Source organism: Micromys minutus (assembly GCF_963924665.1).
Source record: "Micromys minutus genome assembly, chromosome: 13".
In the NCBI taxonomy this organism is placed as follows: Eukaryota; Metazoa; Chordata; class Mammalia; order Rodentia; family Muridae; genus Micromys; species Micromys minutus.
The window spans coordinates 1,559,681-1,580,680 of record NC_137982.1 but is presented as its reverse complement, the minus strand read 5'-3'; the positions used below and the strand labels follow the sequence as shown (position 1 = coordinate 1,580,680).

Here is a 21,000-nt window from a genome sequence, read left to right as displayed (position 1 = left end):
GGGACTGCAGAGGAGCACACCTGGATTTTACTGCCCCTAGACATCCAACTCAGGCTCCTGTGCTTTGGGGGAGGCACTGACTCCCCTATCCCACCATTCCTATCCCACAACACTACTTTTACAGGGAGGAACTGAAGTCACGTAAGTGAAAACAAATGCTTCTTCAGAGCCCTCCACACCAGGTACCTCAGCACCATCAACTGCGTTCTCAAAGGACACTGCACAGTGCAGGAGGAGGCGTCAGGCAGCCTGTGGTCCCTTTGTCCAAATTAAACTTCTTTCCTCATGTCTCCATCCATTTATCCAGAAAAGTATCAGTCAGGGCCAGTGCTAGAGGGAGAGATCCAGAAAGGAAGAGACCCAGTTATGGTAGAAGAAAGCTGGAGGCAGCTTTCTGGATAAGGTATTTTTGTCTGAGGCCTGCGTGGGTATGGTTGGGGCCAAGGTCAGTGCTCAGACATCCGGACCAGCCAGCATCAGAGGCCCTTTGGAAGGGCTTTAGTGCTTGCTCAGGCCCAGTAAACCTTTGTACACTGCAGCTGTCTTCACACACACCGGAAGAGGGCATCAGATCCCATTACAGATGGTTGTGAGCCACCATGTGGTTGCTGGGAATTGAACTCGGGACCGCTGAGCCATCTCTCCAGCCCCAGTATAGCTTTGTATATCATTTAGGCACAACCTAGTTCATCTAATACATTCTAGCTGTCTAGCTTCAGCGCCTGCCAGAAGACAAGTTCTTATAACCAGCCCTGCCTTGACCGGCTAGACCAGCAGCCAGGCCTCAGTTGCTTTGCTGTGTTTCTCCATGATGGGCTTTGCTGCAGAGGCAGCTGCTCGTCCTCCTCAGCTGTCTTTCTATACCCTTTCAATTGGCCCTCACACATGGAACCATCCTGCAGAGCTTGGCCCTGCCCCTTCTTTATCTAGGGTGGGGTCCCAGAAGCACTGTTAAGAGTGGACTCAAGCCCCCAGTAAAGGGAAGAAGGACTGGGACAAGTTACAACCTGTCTTGACCAAGGCTGACCTGGGTGACAGTCTCAGCAGGTAAGGAGGGGTACTACGGATGGAGGCCCTGTGGGAGAGCCCCTCCTGATCTGGACACTATTCCTTTCCTAGGGCGCTCTCAGCAACAGAGAAGGAGGGGCATGACCCAACAGTGAGGTCACAGAGCCCAGTGGTGCTCCCGGCAAGGAGCCCAGGCTTCAGGATGAACTTTGACCAGAAGGCTGTGAAATTCCTGGCAAATTTTTACATCAATGGAGGCAAACATTGGACTCGGGGCCCCCTGAATCAGAAACCTCTTCATCCCATCCAGTAATTTCAGAGGGTAGTATGGGGGTGGGGAGGACAGCCCAGTGGGAGGACCACTGGGATAGATGAACAGTGGCTGTTTGCTTCCTTGCAGGCCCAACGCTACTGTGTTATGGTGGGACCAGGAGCTGGAGACTGCCTGGAATGAGATGTGGCCCCCAAAGACAAAGAGAGCCCCAAGTGGCTTCAGGTTAAGAATAGGCCCCCACAATGAGTCCACACCTATCTGCACAGGGACTCTGAGGGAGCTGTGTGAGTGAGGGTCTTCACTTCCTCCCCAGGCCAGTATGGGGGCTGGGAAATAGCTTTCTGCGAAGACATGGGTCTGGAGCTTGCTTTTTGCATCAGGGCTAGAGAGACGTCCTCCAATCCTGACGGACCTGGATGTCCCTGGCCCAACCCAGTATGAGGTCCCCAGTGTGTCTCTGCGAGAGTCCTCTCCACACCCCCAATACACCATCGGTCGCAAGTACCCGGGTCGAGGTGCATGTCCCTACAACCCTGCCTATACTGGGGGAATGGGAACCTCTTGCCCTGAATACCTCCCCACCGACCATCCGCCCCACTACAGAGGGTGGTGGCCGAAGGGCATGGCAGACCATGTGGCTCCAAAGTGAAAGCCCCTTCACGCAGAAGACTGACTTCAACCAAGAGACAAAGGTAGGGACACTATGTGGGCCAGCCAGGTAGAGAAAGAGTATGAAAAGGGACCGCCTTGAGGAGATAGGGGTGTTGCTGGTGAGGAAAGGAGGGGTTAGACGGCCTGTGGGAGGGGCTACATGCCAGGGAAAGCACAGATGCATGATGGGTCAGGCCTAGAAGGGTAGGATGAAGCTGGGCAAGGAGCTTGCAGCGTCCTGACTCTTCATAGTGGCCATCGCCCGCCGAGTACACGCCGCTGAGCCAGCCTGCCTTCCCGGCTTTCAGCTTTGGAGGCCGCCGTCGCTCTGCTGACAAAATACCCGAGAATCATTTCCGCCCAGGGATGCTCCGAGCCCGAGGTCCTTGTAGCTACACCCCACTCTTGCCTACCTCAAAGCCCCCTGGCGAGAAGCGACCCAGCCCCAACACCTATAACATCCTTCCTGGGTGCCGTCTGCAGGGCACACGCTCACCCGCCTTCTCCATGAGCCGCTCTCCTGCATTTGCATCCTGGGTCAGCTCTTGTAAGGAAGACCTAAAAAAGAGGCTTGGCCTGCTTGCGGGTGGAGTGGGGCTTGGACAGAAAGGGAGGGGAGGCATGTTGGGGTGAGGACTAGGATCAGCTCACTCTCTCTACAGCCCGAACCCCAGGTCCAGCTGCCTACTACGTGGAAGACTGCTACAATTCACGCTTCCCATCTTCGCCTGGAGTAGTTATTCAAGGAGTGCGCAGACCCAAGCGCCACGACACAGGCCCCTTCTGCACACTGTAGGCCCATCGGATATAGACTGCAAAGCTGACCTCTCTTGATGATTTCCTAGGCAGAACTCTTGTCTGTAGCCTGGCCTTCTGACCCGCTAGACACCCCTCACCCACTCTTCTGGCTTAAGCTGTGCAAGAAAGAAGAGTCTTCCCAGAGTCTCCCTTTCCCCCACTATACCGAGATGCAAATGATTCTTCTGAACTATTGTCTCTGGTGTACCTGGTTGCCTATGCTTTGCCCATGGGCTTGAATAAGTGGCTTCCTGCTTCCCTGGTATTTCTGGCTTTCTCTGTTCCTGCATGGTGGTGTTCTTTTCTTCAGGATTGAAATGGCAGGCTGGAAACTAACCCCTAGCTTTCTGACCTAGGATAGAATAGAGAAAAAAAAAAAAAAAAAAAAAGCCTTTGGCAATGTAGGACAATCTGATCCAGTCACCCAAGGTCCAGCATCTACCTGAGGATCAGGGCTGCTTGCTGGGCTGAGGAGCTATTGGGATGGGATGGGAAGCCAGATCCTGTGAAGCTGTCACTTCCACACAGCCTTGCCTAGCACACTGAGGTAGGACCCAGGGAATCAGCTCACCAGACTCTGGCCCTGCTTCCCTGGAGCCTTGACCTGAAGATTCATCTGGGTTTGCTAACTTATGTTTTGAGAACCCAAGCCCAAAGCCTTTGGCCCTAGCATGTGACCCCCTGCCCCTTAGTACTGTTGACCTGTCTTCCTACTTAGAAGGAGCCCCATTCAGGAGCCTCACCTTGCAGCTAGTGATAGCAGTTTCTCCAGGGCCCTCTCAATACTTTCTTCTTCACCCAGACACAGATCTCACTAAAGAACATGTTAAAAATGTATTTTATGTGTATGGTATTATGCTTGCTAGTATGGTATATGTATCAGGTGTGCTTAGTGCCCAGAAGACATTAGATTCCTTGGAACTGATGTAACAGCTGCTATGTAGGTGCTGGAACTGAATCCAGGTCCCCTGCAATAGCAGAAAAACTTTCTTAACTGCTGAGCCATTTCCCTAGCTCTCAGAGCTGATTTCTTTCTTTTTTTCCATCCTCCCCAGATAGGCCCTGGTTGTCTTGGAAGTTACCATGTAAACCAGGCCAGTCCTGAACTCACAGAGATTCACCTGGTTCTACCTCCCAAGTGCTAGGATTAAAGATATGCATCATTGCTAAGTGTCACAGCATAAGCCTTTAATCCCAGCAGTCAGGAGGCAGAGGCAGGGGATCTGAATTTGAGGCAACCTGGTCTAAAGTGTCTATGTCTCAAGGTGGGGGTGGGGAGGTAGGGGTGGGAGGGGGAAGCATACCACTAAGCCCAAACCAGAACTCACTTAAAAAGTGATTTAATTTATTCATATAAATGCACGTATGTATGTATGCCTGGTGCTTGTGAAGGTCAGAAGAGAGCATCAGATCTCCTGGAACTGGCGTAGGTTCTGGTTCCCAGAGAGCAGACAAAGTGAAAGGCTAAAAACTTCATAGCACTGACTGCGGCCATGGCTAGAATGGCCGAGGCCTATCGAGATAGGGTTGCTACACATCCCGCCCCGCCCCCTGAGCGCGAGCTCACGACCACTCACTGCACTCAAGTCGCCGTCCGGAACCTGCGCGCGGCGGCGGCGTTTACCCGGGGCCTATTGGCTGCTGGACCTAGACAGTCAAGGGCGGAAGTGGGAGGTGTGGGTCGGTGCAAGCAGCTCTGCTGACGCGAACTGGCCACACTGGAGGCGGCGGGCGAACGGGGCTTGGGGGGTCCTCGTGGCACCGTGGAGAGGGCTTCTGGGGCTCCGTCAGCGTCCGCTACGGCTCCAGCAGAGCGCGGCGGGGATGGGGTACACAGCCGAGCGGCCACCGGAGCCTCGGCCTTGTTCGCGGGGCTCCAGGACCTGGGCGTGGCCAATGGCGAAGACCTGAAAGAGACCCTGACCAACTGCACCGAGCCTCTCAAGGCCATTGAGCAATTTCAGGTAGGCAGGAGGGGCCGGGGCGGCTAGGAAAGCAGGACACAATTCGGTGTCTCCCGACTCTTGGATGGAGGCACTAGAGGTTCTGAGCTAGGAACCCGTTGAGTAACTTTGGGCATTTTTCCCTCTCCGCGGTTACCACGGCGGACCCGTGTACCTAGGGCATCCCTGGTGCCCGTGCTGACTTGGCTATGGCCAAGCAAAATGCGTAAGCGTTTACACTCTGCTTCTCCAGACAGAGAATGGCGTGTTGCTGCCTTCCTTGCAGTCAGCTCTGCCCTTCTTAGATCTACACGGGACACCGCGGCTAGAGTTTCATCAATCAGTGTTTGATGAGCTACGTGACAAACTGCTGGAACGAGTGTCAGCTATTGCCTCTGAGGGAAAGGCAGAGGAGAGGTGGGTCTCTACCAGTGAGCTGCTTATCTTTGTGAGTGAGGTCTCCATGGCTGTACTTGTAGATACAACCTGGAATGTGTTTGAGGGACTTCCTTCTCTGTATGTTCTGCATATGGAGGCCCACTTGCTCAGCTGAGCAAATCTGCGCAGGTACAAGAAGCTGGAAGACCTTCTGGAAAAGAGCTTTTCTCTGGTCAAGATGCCATCCCTACAACCAGTGGTGATGTGTGTCATGAAACACTTGCCGAAGGTGAGAGCTGTGGAGCCAGCCCTCCAGACTATGAGCTTAGCTCCGGGAAAGTTATATGGACTTGTTCCCACCCTCCAGCAAGCTCTGGGCACCTTCTCTGTATCACACACTTCCCCTGGTTGAGCCAAGTGGATACACTTATCCCTTGAAGTGCAGAGTGGGTCTTTCCTGGGAAGAGGGATGTCTGAATTCACCTGTTGGAGGTACATCACAGGTGCCTGTTGATGTAGTTGGGCTCTATAGGGTCTGTGGGCAGGGGAGTCCTTGTGGAGGGAAACTTGTCGACAAAGGCAGCACTTGTAGGAGCTGTGGTGTTTATTGTGTAGGTTCCTGAGAAGAAGCTGAAGCTGGTGATGGCTGACAAGGAATTGTACCGGGCATGTGCTGTGGAAGTAAAGAGGCAGATATGGCAAGACAACCAGGCTCTCTTTGGTGATGAGGTCTCACCACTGCTGAAGCAGTATATCCTGGAGAAAGAGAGTGCGCTCTTCAGCACAGAGCTCTCTGTCCTGCACAACTTCTTCAGCCCTTCCCCCAAGACCAGGCGCCAGGGAGAGGTGAGAAGAGGGCAGGGTGTGTTCAGTGAGGCAAACGCCTCCTAGGGTTTTGTGGCCAGCCCTTCATTTCTTGACTCTTCCCTGTGTATAGTTTAGTCTGTTTCTATCAGCATGAGCTTGTATATGTAGCCTGGAAAAAGTTGGTTGGCAGAGGTTGAGGCAGGAGGATTGCTGTGAATTTGAGGCCAACCTTAATAACAGATCTCATCTCAAAAAACAAAACAAACAAAAAAGAAAACCCAAAAACCAAAACAAACAAACAAAAACCCCACTGAATTCAATTTTTTTACCTATTATTCTTACCTCTTAATGATGTTGGCATTATTCTAAGTTCGTTTGTCATAAGTGGCTTGCTCATTTTTGAGACAGGATCTTCTAATGTAGCTCTGACTGGCCTGAAACTCCCTATGTAGATTAGGCTGGCTCTGAACTCATAGAAATCTGCCTCTGCTGCCAAGTGCTGGATTTAAGGCATGACCACCATGGCTGGCTCATAAATGGCATCTTTAAAATGTTTTAAGTGAGTTTTAATTATTTGTTTGTATCTCTGTGTGTGTCTAAAACGTCCTGTGCCCACAGGCAGGAAGTGTGGGATGCCCATGGGGTGGGGTCTGTGTGAGCTGTAGGTGGTAGGAACTGGACCTGTTCCTCTGGGAGAGCGCTGTGCTCATTTAGCCATCTCTCCAGCCCATGAGCATCATTTTTTATGTGGAGAATTTATGTATTACTTTACTTATCATGTATCTGTGTGAAGGACCATGTGGTGTAGAGATCAAAAGACAACTTGCAGGAGTCTTATCCTGTTTTGTTTTGTTTATTGAGACAGGCTTTCTCTTTGTAGGTGTCCTGAAACTCACTCTGTAGACCATGCTGCCTTGACCTCTGCCTGTCTCTACTTCTTGATTGAAAGCATATGCACCACCTCTGGCCACCTTGCCAGTTCTTAAGACTTTGTGACTAGCTTACTTTAGACTAACACTTTAGTAGAAAGATCAAGCTATAGAAGTCATTCAAAAAATTCTAGTGTCTACTTTGACAAAAATAGATGAACTCTTTTCTTTTTTAATATGGAACATTTCATGAATTTGCATGTCATCCTTGTGCAGGGGCCATGCTGATCTTTGTGTCATTCTAATAATAGTCTCTGTGCTGGGAGGGTGGAGGCAGAGCTAGGGGAATCACTGGGACTTGAGGACCTGCTGGTGTTGCCAGAACCAAATAAATACAACCTGCAGGTTTAGTGAGAGACCTTTTCTGCAGTGACTAGAGAGTGGTAGACAGACTGGCATTGGGCTTGGGTGCACACCGTTTCCAGTTCTCTAGCTCCCTGTGGTACTCTGGCTCCTTCCTTGCTTCCCCAAGCTCTCAGGCCCCCGAGCCTTCTTGACTCTGCTTTGACATTTCAGGCCACAACAGGCCTAATTTAGCCCAGTGTCTGTCCTGTGTTGATGTGCCTTTCTTACATCTTCCAGGTTTTCTTTCCTTCCCTTCATTTCATTCAGGTTTGGTTGAAGTTTATGACTTGAAATGTGAGCTTCCACAGCTGACACATTGGACATTGTTTGGACTCCTGGGCCAAGTGGCTAGATTTAGAATTATAGTCCTAAGTGCCAAAGACCTGTCTTGATATTCTCCGTTGTAAGTTTCTGCAGATAAGTCTGATTTATGGCACTTTGATGCTGGCATATTTTTCCTCTTGGAGACTTTGCAGACTTCTCAGTGCTCTGATTTTCCAACACTTGGGACAGGGCTATCGGATCACCTTTGCAGTCTTGGCTGCAGGTTAGCTGTCTTGCTTATAAGCAGGTGGTCCCGAGCTGGTCATGTGTCAGGGTTAGGTTGTGCCTGTGATCTGTACCCAGTGAATAGAACTTTGGACCATCCGCATGGCTCAGTGATGTCAGCAGAGAAGATTTTGTTCCTGAGATAAAGATCCAGGTCAGTCCGAGAGTTCTTGGCAGGGGTCTTGGAGTGTGAAACAACAGACCAACCACTGGCTTCTGCACTTTTCTACCTCCTCCTGCTGACCTCACTCCTTGTTGAGGCTAACCTGATGCCTTTGAGCTTCCTGTGATATCTTTACTCTAGACTTAGCCCAAATGTCTCTTTGTACCATAGGCCTGAGACTCAGTTAACCTTGGTCGGTTAGAAGCTGAGTGAAAGTTCTTTGTGTTGGTGAAGACTTTTTTTTTCTCCCCAAGACAAGGGTTGTCTGTGTAGTCTGAACTGTCCTTGAACTCCCTCTAGACCAAGCTGGCCTTAAACTCAGAGATCCTGCCTGTCTCTGCCTCCTGAGTGTTGGGATTAAAGGCACACCTACTCCCTACCCCTCCAGCTATTTGAGCTGGACTGTTTGGTTTGCCTTTGTTGGGTACGTGTGGAACAGACATTTGTCCTTGCATGGCCCTTGCCTAGAGTACAAGGCAGGGAAAAGCTGGATATCGGTGTTTATGGTTTAACACTAGGAGACAGGAAAGCAGAGAGCCCAGTGTAGCCTGATAGGCCTTAATCCAGGCCCAGAGGCAATAGCTGCATAGCCTGAGTGTTCTATGTTGGGCTCTTTCTTCAGGGTGGCTCAGCAGTGCTTCTAGGATGAGTTACCTATCCGTTAACCTGGCAGGCAAGTCCTTGAAGCACAGTAAGATCACATACTGAGGGCCTTTTAGGATATCCCTGGAATGAATGTGAATCTACCACTTTGAGTAGTTGAAACTGGCTCCCCTAGAATACAGTGCCAACATTTCATGACAGAGAAAGAAATATCTCATGCCAAAAAGAGAGAGGCCAGCTCTGTATCCAGGACTGGGAAACTTGTATGTATTGTTGCTAAGGTGGTGCTGGGATGGGCTTTTATGTTTTGTTTTTGTTTTTTGAGACAGGGTCTTTTTATGTAGCCTTAGCTGTTCTGGAACTTGATCTGTGAGTTCTAGGCAACTCAAGAGAGACCCACCTACCTCTGTTGTTAATTCTATTTCTCAGCTCACACCCGGACAAACCACACCAAACCAACAGGGTTCCGTATGGAGAGATTTAATAGAACAGGGATGGAACAGGGGTCAGGGTTAAGGGAAGAGAAGAGAAAAACAGGAAGAGGAGGAGGGGTTTCAGTCTTTTATAGGGGTAGTGACATCACTTACTCTCAGGTGAAGGTGGGTTTTTGAACTGATGTCTTCTGGGAATGAATGCTTTGGCTGTTTCCATGGCGATGGACGTGCCATGTTCCTGTCACCTGTGGGTGGCGCCATCTCTGGGGTTGGAGCTGTCTTAATGCCTCCCAAGTGCTAGGATTAAAGAAATGTCCACCTTTCCTTGTTCTGGGGTGGAGAGTTTGGACTTGGTTTGTCTGTTTTACCCTAGGTAGTGCAGAAGCTGACACAGATGGTAGGGAAGAATGTGAAGCTGTATGACATGGTGCTGCAGTTCCTGCGTACGCTGTTCCTGCGGACCAGGAATGTGCACTATTGCACATTACGAGCTGAGCTGCTTATGTCTTTGCATGATTTGGATGTCAGTGACATCTGTACTGTGGATCCCTGCCACAAGGTGGGTACTGCATGCCCACCTCTGCACTTCTCCTGTACCCTCCTTCTCTGCATTCATTAACCCAGGAATGGCAGCCAGCCTGCTGCCCAATCCTAAGCTTCTCAGACTGCCAGCTCCACTGGGAGATGAATAGGTCCTGCAGACACCTGGTCCTGGTGCCTCCCTTGCAGGCCCTCTAGCTTCTGCTTTAGAGCTGGAAGTGGCAGGCCCTGTGACCATCTTTCTATTGGGCTCCTGGCTTCTCTTGCCCCAGACCTCAGAGCTTCTTGCTGGCCAGTACCAAAGTAATAATAGGAATGAGGTTTTCTGTCCCCCACCAAGAAAACAGACCTGAGACCACCTCCTGGGTATTATATATTGTTGCTTATTACTAGGCACAGAGCAACAGTACATATCTGCTATAACCTGCCCATCCATCCCCCAGCCTCTTTCGTGTGCTGTCCTGATTCTTGGTACTTTGGAGACCTAGGGAGGCTCCTGTTCTCTATGGGCCATTGGTCCTCCATGGAAGCTCTCTGGTGTCTCAGTTCCATGCCATGTTGCCTTCTGGACACCTGGGAATGAGAGCTGTGCTTTGTTTTGTTTTTTAAAGATTTGTTTATTTTATGTGTATGAGTAAACTGTCCCTGTCTTCAGACATTTTTTTAAAGATTTGTTTATTTTATGTGTATGAGCACACTGTCCCTGTCTTCAGACGCACCAGAAGAGGGCATCAGATCCCATTATGGGTTATTGCTGGGAATTGACCTCTGGAAGAGCAGTCAGTGCTCTTAACCACTGAGCCATCTCTGCAGTCCTGAGAGCTGTTTTGTTTTTTTCCTTTGTTAATACCTGCTGATTGAGTACACGGCAAATGGTAGTGTTGGCTGTCTAGGCCTGGAGATTGCTGCTGCCCAGCCTTCGAATGTACCCTTTTTAATGATTGCCATTTTCTCTGTCCTCTCCAGGGACATTTTTCTTTCTCTGTCCTGGGGTTTGGCTTAGGGTGGAGTCTTGGGCGTCAGCGTGTGCTTACTTTTGCTTCTCTCCTGTATTTGACTTTGTGGTCCCCACAGCCATCTGGGTAGTGGCAGAGTTTGGGGAGTGAGAGTCTGGGTATACCTAGATTGTATTTTTCCTTCCTGTAGTTCACCTGGTGCCTGGATGCCTGCATCCGTGAACGGTTTGTGGACAGCAAAAGAGCCCGGGAGCTACAGGGATTTCTTGATGGTGTGAAGAAGGGCCAGGAACAAGTTTTGGGGTGAGAGCTTTTTGAGGACCCTAGCCTTTGATCCCTAAACAGGCATCGGTGGAGGTTGCTGTTCACTCTTGATGGTTGAAGCCTATTCTGGTATGTTGGGATGGTCATGCTTGGTACCAGGCCCACTGTTAATAGGCTTGCTACTCATTACAAGAGGATTCAAACCTGTGCATGAAGTTTGAAGCCTGCTGTTCCTGGGGTGGCCAACCTAGGGAGCTCAGTCAGGGAGGGGACTGCTGTTTATGGCAAGGTAGGTGTGAGCTTAGGGCCGCATTAGATACTTCAGCCTGATTCCCAGCATCCTTTGCCTCTCTTGAAGATGTCTGGCTGCCACAGCCTTGCCACATTATTTATTATATTCTTCCACTGGCTAAACCTAGAATTGAATCCAGAGGCTTGTTTCTGTTTTGAGACAGGGTCTTCTTGCTTTGTGGCCAAACTGACCTGAGATTCACTACTTAGACCAGGCTGGCCACAAACTGGTCACACGTTTTTCTCTGTCTCTCCTGAGTGCTAGGATTAAAATCATATCACCATTACTTCCCGAGCCAGAGCTTTTCAAGTAGAGTATGAATTTAGTGTGTTGGGGGTTAATTTTTTTCTTTAACTTTGTAGTTTAGAAGATCTTTGAGAAGGTTATAGATTAAACCATGAATTCAGTACAGAGAGAGACTGGCTATCTGGGGCCAGTCCCCAAGCCCTTGCATCTCAGTCTGTCGCTGTCCCTGTAGTGGGTCTGGCACTGCAGCTATTAGAAAGAATAACCAGGCTCCTCAATTTATATCAAGGTCTGATTCCTTCCAGGGACTTGTCTATGATCCTGTGCGACCCCTTTGCCATCAACACACTGTCCCTGAGTACCATCAGGCACTTGCAGGAGCTGGTTAGCCAGGAGACACTGCCCAGGGTGAGTATAGTCACGGCCGCCGGCTGTGCAAAGCATATACTGCTTGTGAAATTGAGTTTTACTCCATAGGTGGGTATTGGCACATGGGTGCCTTATGATCACATGCTCTTACAGTCCTGGCTCTGGAAAGCAGAGAGCCTGCTTTGTCCAGTGAGACCAGAGGATGGTGTGGTCCCTGTGAGCTCTTGCTGATGCCTCTGTCTTCTTTCAGGATAGTCCTGACCTCCTGCTCCTACTTAGGCTGCTGGCACTGGGCCAAGGTGCATGGGACTTAATAGACAGCCAGGTCTTCAAGGAGCCTAAGATGGTATGAGGTCGGGTTTTCTCCTTTCTACAATTATGGGGCGTGCAAGGGTGCCCTCTGGTAGCAAAACTCTACTTGCGCAGGTCATCCGTAGGTGAACACCCATCATGGATGTTGGTTCTCTTGGTAGACTGGCTGCAGGGTGGAAGCTATTCCATGGGGACTGGGGTCCAGATGGGGCTTTGCAGGTGTAGCCATGATGGGGGATTCAAGAATATAGCACTAGACATGAGTCTTAGGAAACAGGAAGGAGGGATTTGGGGGACCAATGTCCAGGAAATCTGGATTTGAGGCAAGTGTATTGGGTGGGTAAGGGCTGGATGTACATGGCAGAGTGGGTTCGGGTGTCTGTGGAGAGCAGCCAGGCTCAGTGGGACCTCAGGGGACTGAACACTCCTGCCAGGAGACAGAGCTCATCACCAAGTTCCTGCCGATGCTCATGTCCTTCGTGGTGGATGACTACACTTTCAACGTGGATCAGAAGCTTCCAGCTGAGGAGAAAGCCCCAGTCACATATCCCAACACACTTCCTGAGAGCTTCACCAAGTAGGACTCCAGGGCAGGGTTTTCGGGAGGCACTAGCATGGGAAGGCCAGGTGGGCTGACTGAAGACCATGGCTTCTTGCATGCAGGTTTCTGCAGGAGCAGCGCATGGCTTGTGAGGTGGGACTGTACTACGTCCTACACATCACCAAGCAGAGAAACAAGAATGCACTTCTGCGCCTGCTGCCTGGACTTGGTGAGTCCTGACGGCTGCACTCACCTGCCACCTGTGCGCTGAGCTCTGCTGCTTTCCTCTGCCTTCAGTAGACACTGTGTGCCTGCAGAGCAGGTTTAGCTCTATTTCAGAGATGCCAGTGGATCCTACAGAAGAGATTCATACTTTTATAGCCAGGTAGGGTGGTGCATGTTCTTCATTCCAGCACTTCGGAGGCAGAGGGAGGCAGATCTCTGTGAGTTCAAGATTAGCCTGGTCTATATATAGTCAGCTCTCAGACTCTTCCACCTTTATGTGGGTTCCAGGCAATCAACTCAAGTCTCTGCCATCTCAGCAGCCCTTTAGGTTGTCCAGGAAAGCCAAGGCTATGTAGAGGACCCTGTTTTAAAAGAAAACATAAGTCTTATAAAGGACAACATTTAATTGGGGCTGGCTTACAGGTTCAGAGGTTAGTCCATTATCATCAAGGCAGGAACATGGCAGCATCCAGGCAGGCACGGTACAGGAGGAACTGAGAGTTCTACATCTTCATCTGCAGGCTGCTAGCAGAATACTGACTCCTGGCAGCTAGGACTAGGGTATTAAAGCCCATACCCACAGTGACATACCTATTTCAACAAGATTACACCTCCTAAAAGTGCTACTTCCTGAGCCAAACCTATACAAACCATCACATTTCACTCCCTGGCCCCCATATTCTTTTTCAAACATATGAATCTATAGGGGCCATTCCTAAACATAGCATAATGCAAAATACATTTAGTCCAACTTCAAAAGTCCTCATAGTCTGTAGCATCTCAACAATGTTAAAAGTCCAAAGCTCACAGTCTCTTCTGAGATTCATCCAATCTCTTAACTGTAATCCCCAAAGCAACCCAGGAACCCTACTGGGCAAACTCCAAACTCTGCACCTCCATGTCTAATGTCAAACTGGTCTTCAAATCTCCAACTCCTTTTTTATCTTTGTGGACTGAAACAAACTTCATACCCTATGACTCTGGCATCTTGAAAATCTTGGGGTCACCAAGGTAGCTTCAATGTTACAGCTTCTTGTTCTAATGCTTGGGATCCACACATGATCTTCTGGGCTCCTCCAAAGGGCTGGTGTCACTTCTCCACTTCTCCCTCTGTAGCTCTCTAAGCTCAGGTTGATCCACTCCACTGCCGCTGCTGTTCTTGGTGATCACCCCATGGTACTGGCATCTCCAATTCACTGGAATCTTCCACTGCAATGAGGCTTCACCAATAGTCTCTCATAGGCTCCCTTCATGTTGCCTAACCTCAGCTCCTTTGCATGACCCCTTCAGTCCTGGGCCATCAACTGAGGCTGTACCTTCACCAATGATCTTCCATGACTTCTCACAGTGCCAAGACTCAGCTGCTCTTCATGGCCCCTTCATGCCTTCAAAACCAGTACCACCTGGGTGACTCTTACACATTACCAAGTTCAGCTGCAGCATGAGGTACAGCCTTGGCGATCTCTGAAACACAGCTTTTTTTGTGCTCTTGAAAATACTTTCTAGAAGATTTTATCTCAGTGATGCTGGTCTCTTAATCAGTGATAATTTCTAAGCTACAGCTATTCATCATCAATTGTCCCAGTAGTCTCCTTCTCCTTTTGACTATGAAGCCAGAGACACATGGCCAAAGCTGCCAAGTTCTGCTGCTTGCTGAGGCTGGAGCATGGCCCCTTGTTGTATTACTTTATCATCAGCTTTCTGTTTTTCAGCTTCTTAACTGCCTAGGCTTGGCTGTACTGGAACTTGCTCTGTAGATTGACCTTGAACTCAGAGAGCTGCATGGCTCTGTCTCCTGGGATTAAAGGCCTGTAGCTGGGATCTTGCCCCAAGGTCACCACTCCCTTAATTCAATTTAATGAGATCTGATGCCCTCTTCTGGTGTACATAAAGACAGCTAGAGTATACTTATATATAATAAATAAATCTTTAAAAAAAAAAGTTTCATTATGCAGTCCTGGCTGCCCTGGAACCTGCCCTGTAGACCAGGTTGGTCTTGAACTTAGAGATCTGTCTGCCTCTATTGCCCCTCCCAGTGCTGGGCACCACTGCCTGGCTTCTCTATTTCCTGTTTGCTGTGTGCACATTTATTTATGTGGGTTTTCTTAGCCTGGCCTTTTCTTTTTAACAAGTTACAAGTTAGCAGCTTGAAACGACTGAGACTTACTGTCTGTTCTAGAGGTAGGAAATTTGGAGGAGCCTTGGCTGAGCTTGAATTGCATATGACCAGACTGACTCCTGTACAGCTGTACAGTCTGCACCCTCCAGCTTTAGGGGTATCGGGACCTGCTGCTGCCGATGTAAGAGCTTTGGCTTGTGTTGTCCACGCTTCAGTCTGTTTTCAGTCGGCACTGTGGCCTGTGCTTCCTGCCTGGGCATCTCTGCCTCGAAGGCACCTGTGTCCTCCCGTTCAGTTGTTGGGAGATGGCTCAGTGGCTGAGAGCACTGATTGCTTGCTCTTCCAGAGTGCCATTTGATTCCCAGAGCTTCATGGTGGCTCACAACTGTCTAACTCTGGTTCTCTTCTGACCACTCTGGACACCAGACACACGCATGCTGTACAAACATACATGCAGGCAAAGCACCCATGCACATAATTGAGAAAAAGTCTTACTTGATCTTACATATGAATGAGCTCTAATAAGAGTAGAAGTTCAGTTTTCTTCAACTCTTTATTTTTGTTTCTAAAAGATGATTCTGCATGTGTCTGCTTCGTGTGTGACTCTGCGCCTCAGCACACGTGTAGAGGTCAGAGAGCGACTGTGGGCATCGGCTCAGGTCTCCAGGCTTGTGTGGCCTTTGCTGCTTAGTTATTTTGATTTCTTGGTTTGTTTGAGATGGGATAGTGTAGATTTATGACTGGACAGGAGAGAGAGAGGAGGGAAAGGTCGAGGAGCAGAAGTGGGGGCAGAAGGGAGGTTCCTGGGGAATCAAGATGGAGCTGGAGAAGGAGGATCTAGATCCAGGTGTGTTTTTTTTGTTTGTTTTTTTTTAAGATTTATTTATTACATATGAGTACACTGTAGCTATCTTTAGACACACCAGAAGAGGGCATCAGATCTCATTATAGATGGTTGTGAGCCACCATGTGGTTGCTGGGATTTGAACTCAGGACCTCTGGAAGAGCAATCAGTGCTCTAACCACTGCGCTGTTTCTCCAGCCCATAGTCTTTTTTTTTTTTTTTTTTTTTATTGTATGTTTCATATGTTTAATTTTCTGTTTTTGTTTTTGTTTTTGTTTTGTTTTGGTGTTTGTTTGTTTGTTTTTGAGACCCAGTCATGTAGCTCTGGTTGTCCTGGAACTCACTGTGTAGACCAGGCTAGGCTCAAACTCACAGATCTTTACCTGCCTCTGCCTCCTCTTGCCTTACCATCAAGCCTCAGTAAGAGCTTATTTTTTATCTTCTGAGTGTTTGCCTGAAGGTATATAAGTGTACCAGGTGTGTGTTGCTCATGGAGTCCAGAGAGGCTTAAGATCCCTGGGTCCTGATTACAGACGGCTGTGAGCCACCAGTGCAGGTGTTAGTGACTGAACCTGGGTCTTCTGCCTGAGCATCAAGTGCTCCTAACCACTGAGCCGTCTCAGTCGTCTTCTTCTTTTTTATTAGATACACTCTGTATTTACATTTGAAATGTTATCCCCTTCACTCGCCCCCTCCCATCCCCCCTCCCCCTCTACTTGTCTTCACGAAGGTGCACTAGCTTCACTCTCTCCACCTCAGTGCCTTGGCTTCCCCTACATTGTGAAAATGCGCCCTCACTGGACCCTTCTCTTCTCACATTGATGCCAGACACTGCTGTCCTCTGCATATGCAACTGGAGCCATGGGCCTCTCAATGTGTGCTCCATGGTTGGTGTTCTAGTCCATGGGAGCTGTGGAGGGTTTGGTTGGTTGACGATGTTGTTTTTCCCATCTCCAGTCTTGAGAGACGATTGACTCAGTTCAGAAGGTCTCGGTTTTTCTTGGTGGGAGGATATCATGGGGCACAGCAGAGCAAGCACGTGGCAGAGCCTAAAGCAAGCTAGGAGCAGAACGTGACTGGAGTCAGGACCACACACAACCTTTACATTCCTGCTCTTACTGACCTGCTCCTAGCAGCCAGGCCTTGCCTCCTTCAGAACACCACCACCAGCTCCTGGGGACCGAATGTTCAGAACATGAGCCTGCAGGAGAGGAATTTGGGCCATAACCCTAGTCTGAACAGCTTAGTAGGCATCTCTACAAAAAACAAAAAAAAACCCAAAAGATGATTTAAAAAACTGAGCAAGAGCTGCTGTGAGCTTGTGTCATTGGATGGATGGTGGGGTAGTTCCTGTGTCTCAGCAGGGTGTTATGGACCCCAGTCAGGATTCAGGGTGCCTTTCAAGTGTCATGGTTGTTGGAAAGTGGAAGAGTCCTGCCTTCTCAGCTTCTTGGTGGTGATTCTGTATATGACCAGGCAAGCCATTAAGTGGCTGAGATCCATTAATCTGTTCTCAGTAGTGCTCCTAGAACATGTGACTATCCCAGAAATGCTCCAGCTTCCCAGTGAGTTCTAGTGACATCCACTGGATCTGCCATCAAAACTGCTCCCAGTTGTCAAGAATGGTGATGGGTCCCAAGGCTGTCTGCACTGTGTTCATCCTTCCTGAGAGAAGGCCTAGCTGTGGGATCCTGTTAGCTCTTATTGAATGCCTGCTGTCTAGATGTCAGTATGAGGTTTACCTCTGGCCGAACTGCCTGCCTGTGCCAGCAGATCTCTTCATGCCATTGGGTGTGAGCAGGACACATGCAGTGGCTTGGCCATCTCATCTGTCCTACTGTGATGTCTTCAAACAGGAAGTTTGTCAGTGTTTCCTTTGTGTTTTCCTGAGAAATCATCTGGAAGGTCTGGCAGAATTCCCTCTGGGCCATACTCTTCTGCTTCTGCATATCTCTAGTTTGTCTGGAGGCTGATTCAGAGCAGAGCCCCTGGGTGTGGGAAGACACCTTCCCTTTGTAGAAGCAAGACCTAGCTATGGTCCTGCTTCCCTGATGAGAGCCACAGGTCTACTTTAGCTGGTCAACTCTGCTCACCTGGGTTCTGTTCAGAGCTTGGGACAAAGAGAGTCCCTAAGGGCAGAGGCTGAGCCACCCTGTTATGTTTACAGTGGAGACCTTTGGTGACCTGGCCTTCAGTGACATCTTCCTCCACCTGCTCACGGGGAGCCTGGCACTGTTGGCTGATGAATTTGCCCTGGAGGATTTCTGCAGCAGCCTCTTTGACGGCTTCTTCCTCACTGCCTCTCCCAGGTAGGACACACATAGTTCCTTCCAGTTCTTGTGTTTGACAACTTGAGAGGGGAGTTGAGGTCCCATCCTACTAACAGACCACAGGTGGGTCTTTGAGCACTGGGACCTGTGCTAGACTGGGGAATTCTTGGATGTAGCTTGGGGATGACCCCGGGGTCAGTTCTGATTTACCTCTAGGTAGAGTGGGAAAAACTGAAGGCACATGCCAACCCCAGGGTGGATTGTGCCTAGCAGGGAAGCAAGTGTTATGGTACCTCCAGCTCCACTGATCTCTTCCAGGAAGGAAAATGTGCACCGTCATGTGCTGAGGCTTCTCCTCCACTTGCACACCAGAGTGGCCCCTTCTAAGCTGGAGGCATTGCAGAAGGCTCTGGAGCCCACGGGCCAGGTGGGTATCGTCAGTTCCTACTTAGAGGGCATTGTTCTGTGAATGTGCTTGGCCAGTCCAGCTGTGGTACGATGCCCTTGGTGCTTACTTTGATGGTGTTCTTTATGATTGGTCTTGCCTATGGGTTCACTCCTCCATGTAGGCTCAGACAGACCCTGCCCTATGGCATGCCCATTTCTGGTTTTCCCACAGAGCGGGGAGGCCGTGAAGGAGCTCTACTCCCAGCTTGGTGAGAAGTTGGAGCAGTTAGACCATCGGAAGCCTAGTCCTACCCAGGCTGCAGAGACACCAGCACTGGAGCTGCCTCTTCCCAGTGTGCCGGCTCCAACCGCACTTTGAGGCTCTGGGGACTGTCTGATGGTAGTACCCCAATGGAAGGGTGGCCCTAGTGGCTAGGGCGTAGGCTGAGCTGAGAGGGCTGTTCCTTGGCAAGGAGCTCTCTCCTCTGATCCCAAAACGTCCCCAGTTGTCTACTTGCACATCAAAAGGACTATAATGGCATGGTAGGACTTGGCCCACTTGACCCTGGCAGAGGTGGGTGGTGGTTGGGGTATAGGAAAAGCAGTGGGCAGACGACTGCAGACGCCTGACTGACGTTCAGTCTGGACAGAGTCCAAGGAGAAGGTATGCTGGGTTCACTAGGGCAGATCTGTCGGGCTGATATCCTAAGCACAGCAGTGGTACCCTCCACAGAAGCCAGGTGGGAAGTCTGCAGCAGGCCTGAGCCTTCTGATGCCAGTGCACAGTCCCTGCTGACTGAGGTCTGTAGGCAGAGCTCTGCACTGCAGCTCCCTGCCTCAGTTTACCTTTGCAATAGAAAACAAATGCTTCTCCAGCTATGTGTTTCAGCCTTTGAGTAGGGGGACTTTGGTTGTACACATTGAATTTTCCACTTATGTAAATAAAACACATTTTGATAAATTCATGGTGAAGATTCTGTTTGTCCTGGGACTGGATTCAGGGGTAGATGCAATGACATTCTTTTTTCTTCTTTGTGCGCTCTCTCTCTCTTCCTTCCACTACATGTCTTTTACTGGCCTTCTCTTACTGTTTGGACTAGGCTGGTCTTGGACTTGGAGAGATCCTGCCTTTGCCTCCCACATGCTAGGACTAGTGCATGCCACCATGTCAGGAGGATGTAACCTTCTGGAGAGTCAGTGCTTTGGCCTGTGTGCCTGGCAACTCTGTTCTGAGTAACCTGGTGTAGGGCCCAGCTGGAAGATCCCAGGGCCTCTCAGCGTGCCTTGGTCTCTGTGTACAGTCTTTTGCTCCTTTCAAAAAGAGGTATAGAAATCCCTAGGAGGACCAAGGACAAGCCCTAGGTCAGAGTGACTCTGGACATCAACCTTCACAGCCCTGTGGCAGCTTAGACACCCCTGGCTGGCACTGGGCCTTCCTGTGCCTTCAAGACAGGAACCACCAGAGTGGCTGAGCAGGGAAGAAGTGTGAGGCCTGATGAAAGCTCTCTTGCTGTGATGGGATCAGGCAGGTGTGGGTGTTTGCAGGGACCCCAGTCTGTGCCTAGCTTTCCCAGTTGTTAATGGACGGTATGACTCTGGGTGTTTGTCACTGGCGGGGAGGGCAGGCTGTTGAATACATCCCTGAAGCTGAGTGCCGGGGAAGGGGCTGTTCAGTTTTCTGTTGTAACACCATAGGCTAGATGAGTCATAACGAAAGTGTTTATTTTGGCTCAAGGACCTGGTCCAAAGATCAGGATGAATTTGATATCCATCTTTCCAACAGAGGCCTGAGGCATAGGGTACTCAGTGATTTGGGGGAGTGGGGTGGGGAGGACTGAAAATGTACGAGTTCTGTTTTCTCTCTTTAAAGCCATGGGCTGCCTGAAGGTGACATTCATACAGCCTTGTCTGATCATAACCAATACTGAAGGCACAGCACAGTGGATTGAATTTTTAGCCTCTACCATCCTCTAGGTGGCTGGGGAGACTCCAGCACACAACACCGCCAGATCACTGTAGGACCACAGGAGAGCTGCTAAGTTTTATAAACACAGGCCTTCAGTTCAGGGGAGTGCTGCTGGATTCTCGTTTTATTATTTTTTTCTGTGACAGGCTCTCTGCAGAGGCTGTCCTCAGAGTCACAGACTCACCATCTACTTAGGCCTCCTAAGTGCCTCCCATTAGGCTCGGCTTGCTTGCTTATTTGTAAAGCGGAAGAGACATGTCTGTGGGGTGATGCCAATGATCCGTTAGTACAAGCTTATGGCACTGGGATGTGTGGGGTGTCATATCCAGGCAACTGCTACTTACACAGCACACACATTCTAGGAAGGGCAGGGCTGTACGGTCCAACACTAACTAACACTCATGTGCTTAGGATAGTGACTGCGGCTACATGGGGTTGACAGGAAAGGACTGGGCTGAGGACAGAAGCTGTGGTGGACTGGATTCTGGGCAAGGTCACTGTGCAGAGGGAAGGGCTGCTAGAGGCTGAGGGCTGGGAAAGACAAAAGGTCTGTGTGGCTGGATTCTGCAAGTGTGCCTTCAAGGAGCTGTGGAAGGAAAGGGTGGGGCGGGTGAAGGGTCAGGTTTTACAGTAGGGTTGGACAAGGCTGGCACTGGAGCTTATGAAACTTGTCTATAAAAGCCTTATCCTTGCAAAGATTAACTCTGGGAAGTAAGTTCCCTGAATAGGTCACTTGGTCAGGTTTTTTCCTCTTCCCAGAAGGGGAGGCTGGGCCCCAGAGAGTTGG

The 21,000-nt window shown here is 49.8% G+C and overlaps 2 protein-coding genes across 2 annotated transcripts; both read left to right on the top strand.

Annotated features, from left to right (window-relative positions):
* Positions 1-988: 988 nt before the first annotated feature.
* On the top strand, positions 989-2,774 carry STPG3 (sperm-tail PG-rich repeat containing 3). The gene is made up of 6 exons (XM_080928154.1): positions 989-1,317; positions 1,409-1,566; positions 1,663-1,797; positions 1,886-1,974; positions 2,186-2,480; positions 2,596-2,774. Exons 1-6 carry the CDS (start codon positions 1,211-1,213, stop codon positions 2,727-2,729), a joined length of 918 nt encoding a protein of 305 aa, XP_080784280.1. The 5' UTR covers positions 989-1,210; the 3' UTR covers positions 2,730-2,774.
* Positions 2,775-4,960: 2,186 nt separating this feature from the next.
* NELFB (negative elongation factor complex member B) lies at positions 4,961-19,208 on the top strand. The gene is made up of 12 exons (XM_080927201.1): positions 4,961-5,091; positions 5,242-5,341; positions 5,668-5,898; positions 9,256-9,441; positions 10,569-10,681; positions 11,486-11,588; positions 11,800-11,895; positions 12,296-12,438; positions 12,525-12,631; positions 17,758-17,899; positions 18,179-18,287; positions 18,480-19,208. Exons 2-12 carry the CDS (start codon positions 5,291-5,293, stop codon positions 18,624-18,626), a joined length of 1,428 nt encoding a protein of 475 aa, XP_080783327.1. The 5' UTR covers positions 4,961-5,091; positions 5,242-5,290; the 3' UTR covers positions 18,627-19,208.
* The last annotated feature ends 1,792 nt before the right edge of the window (positions 19,209-21,000 follow it).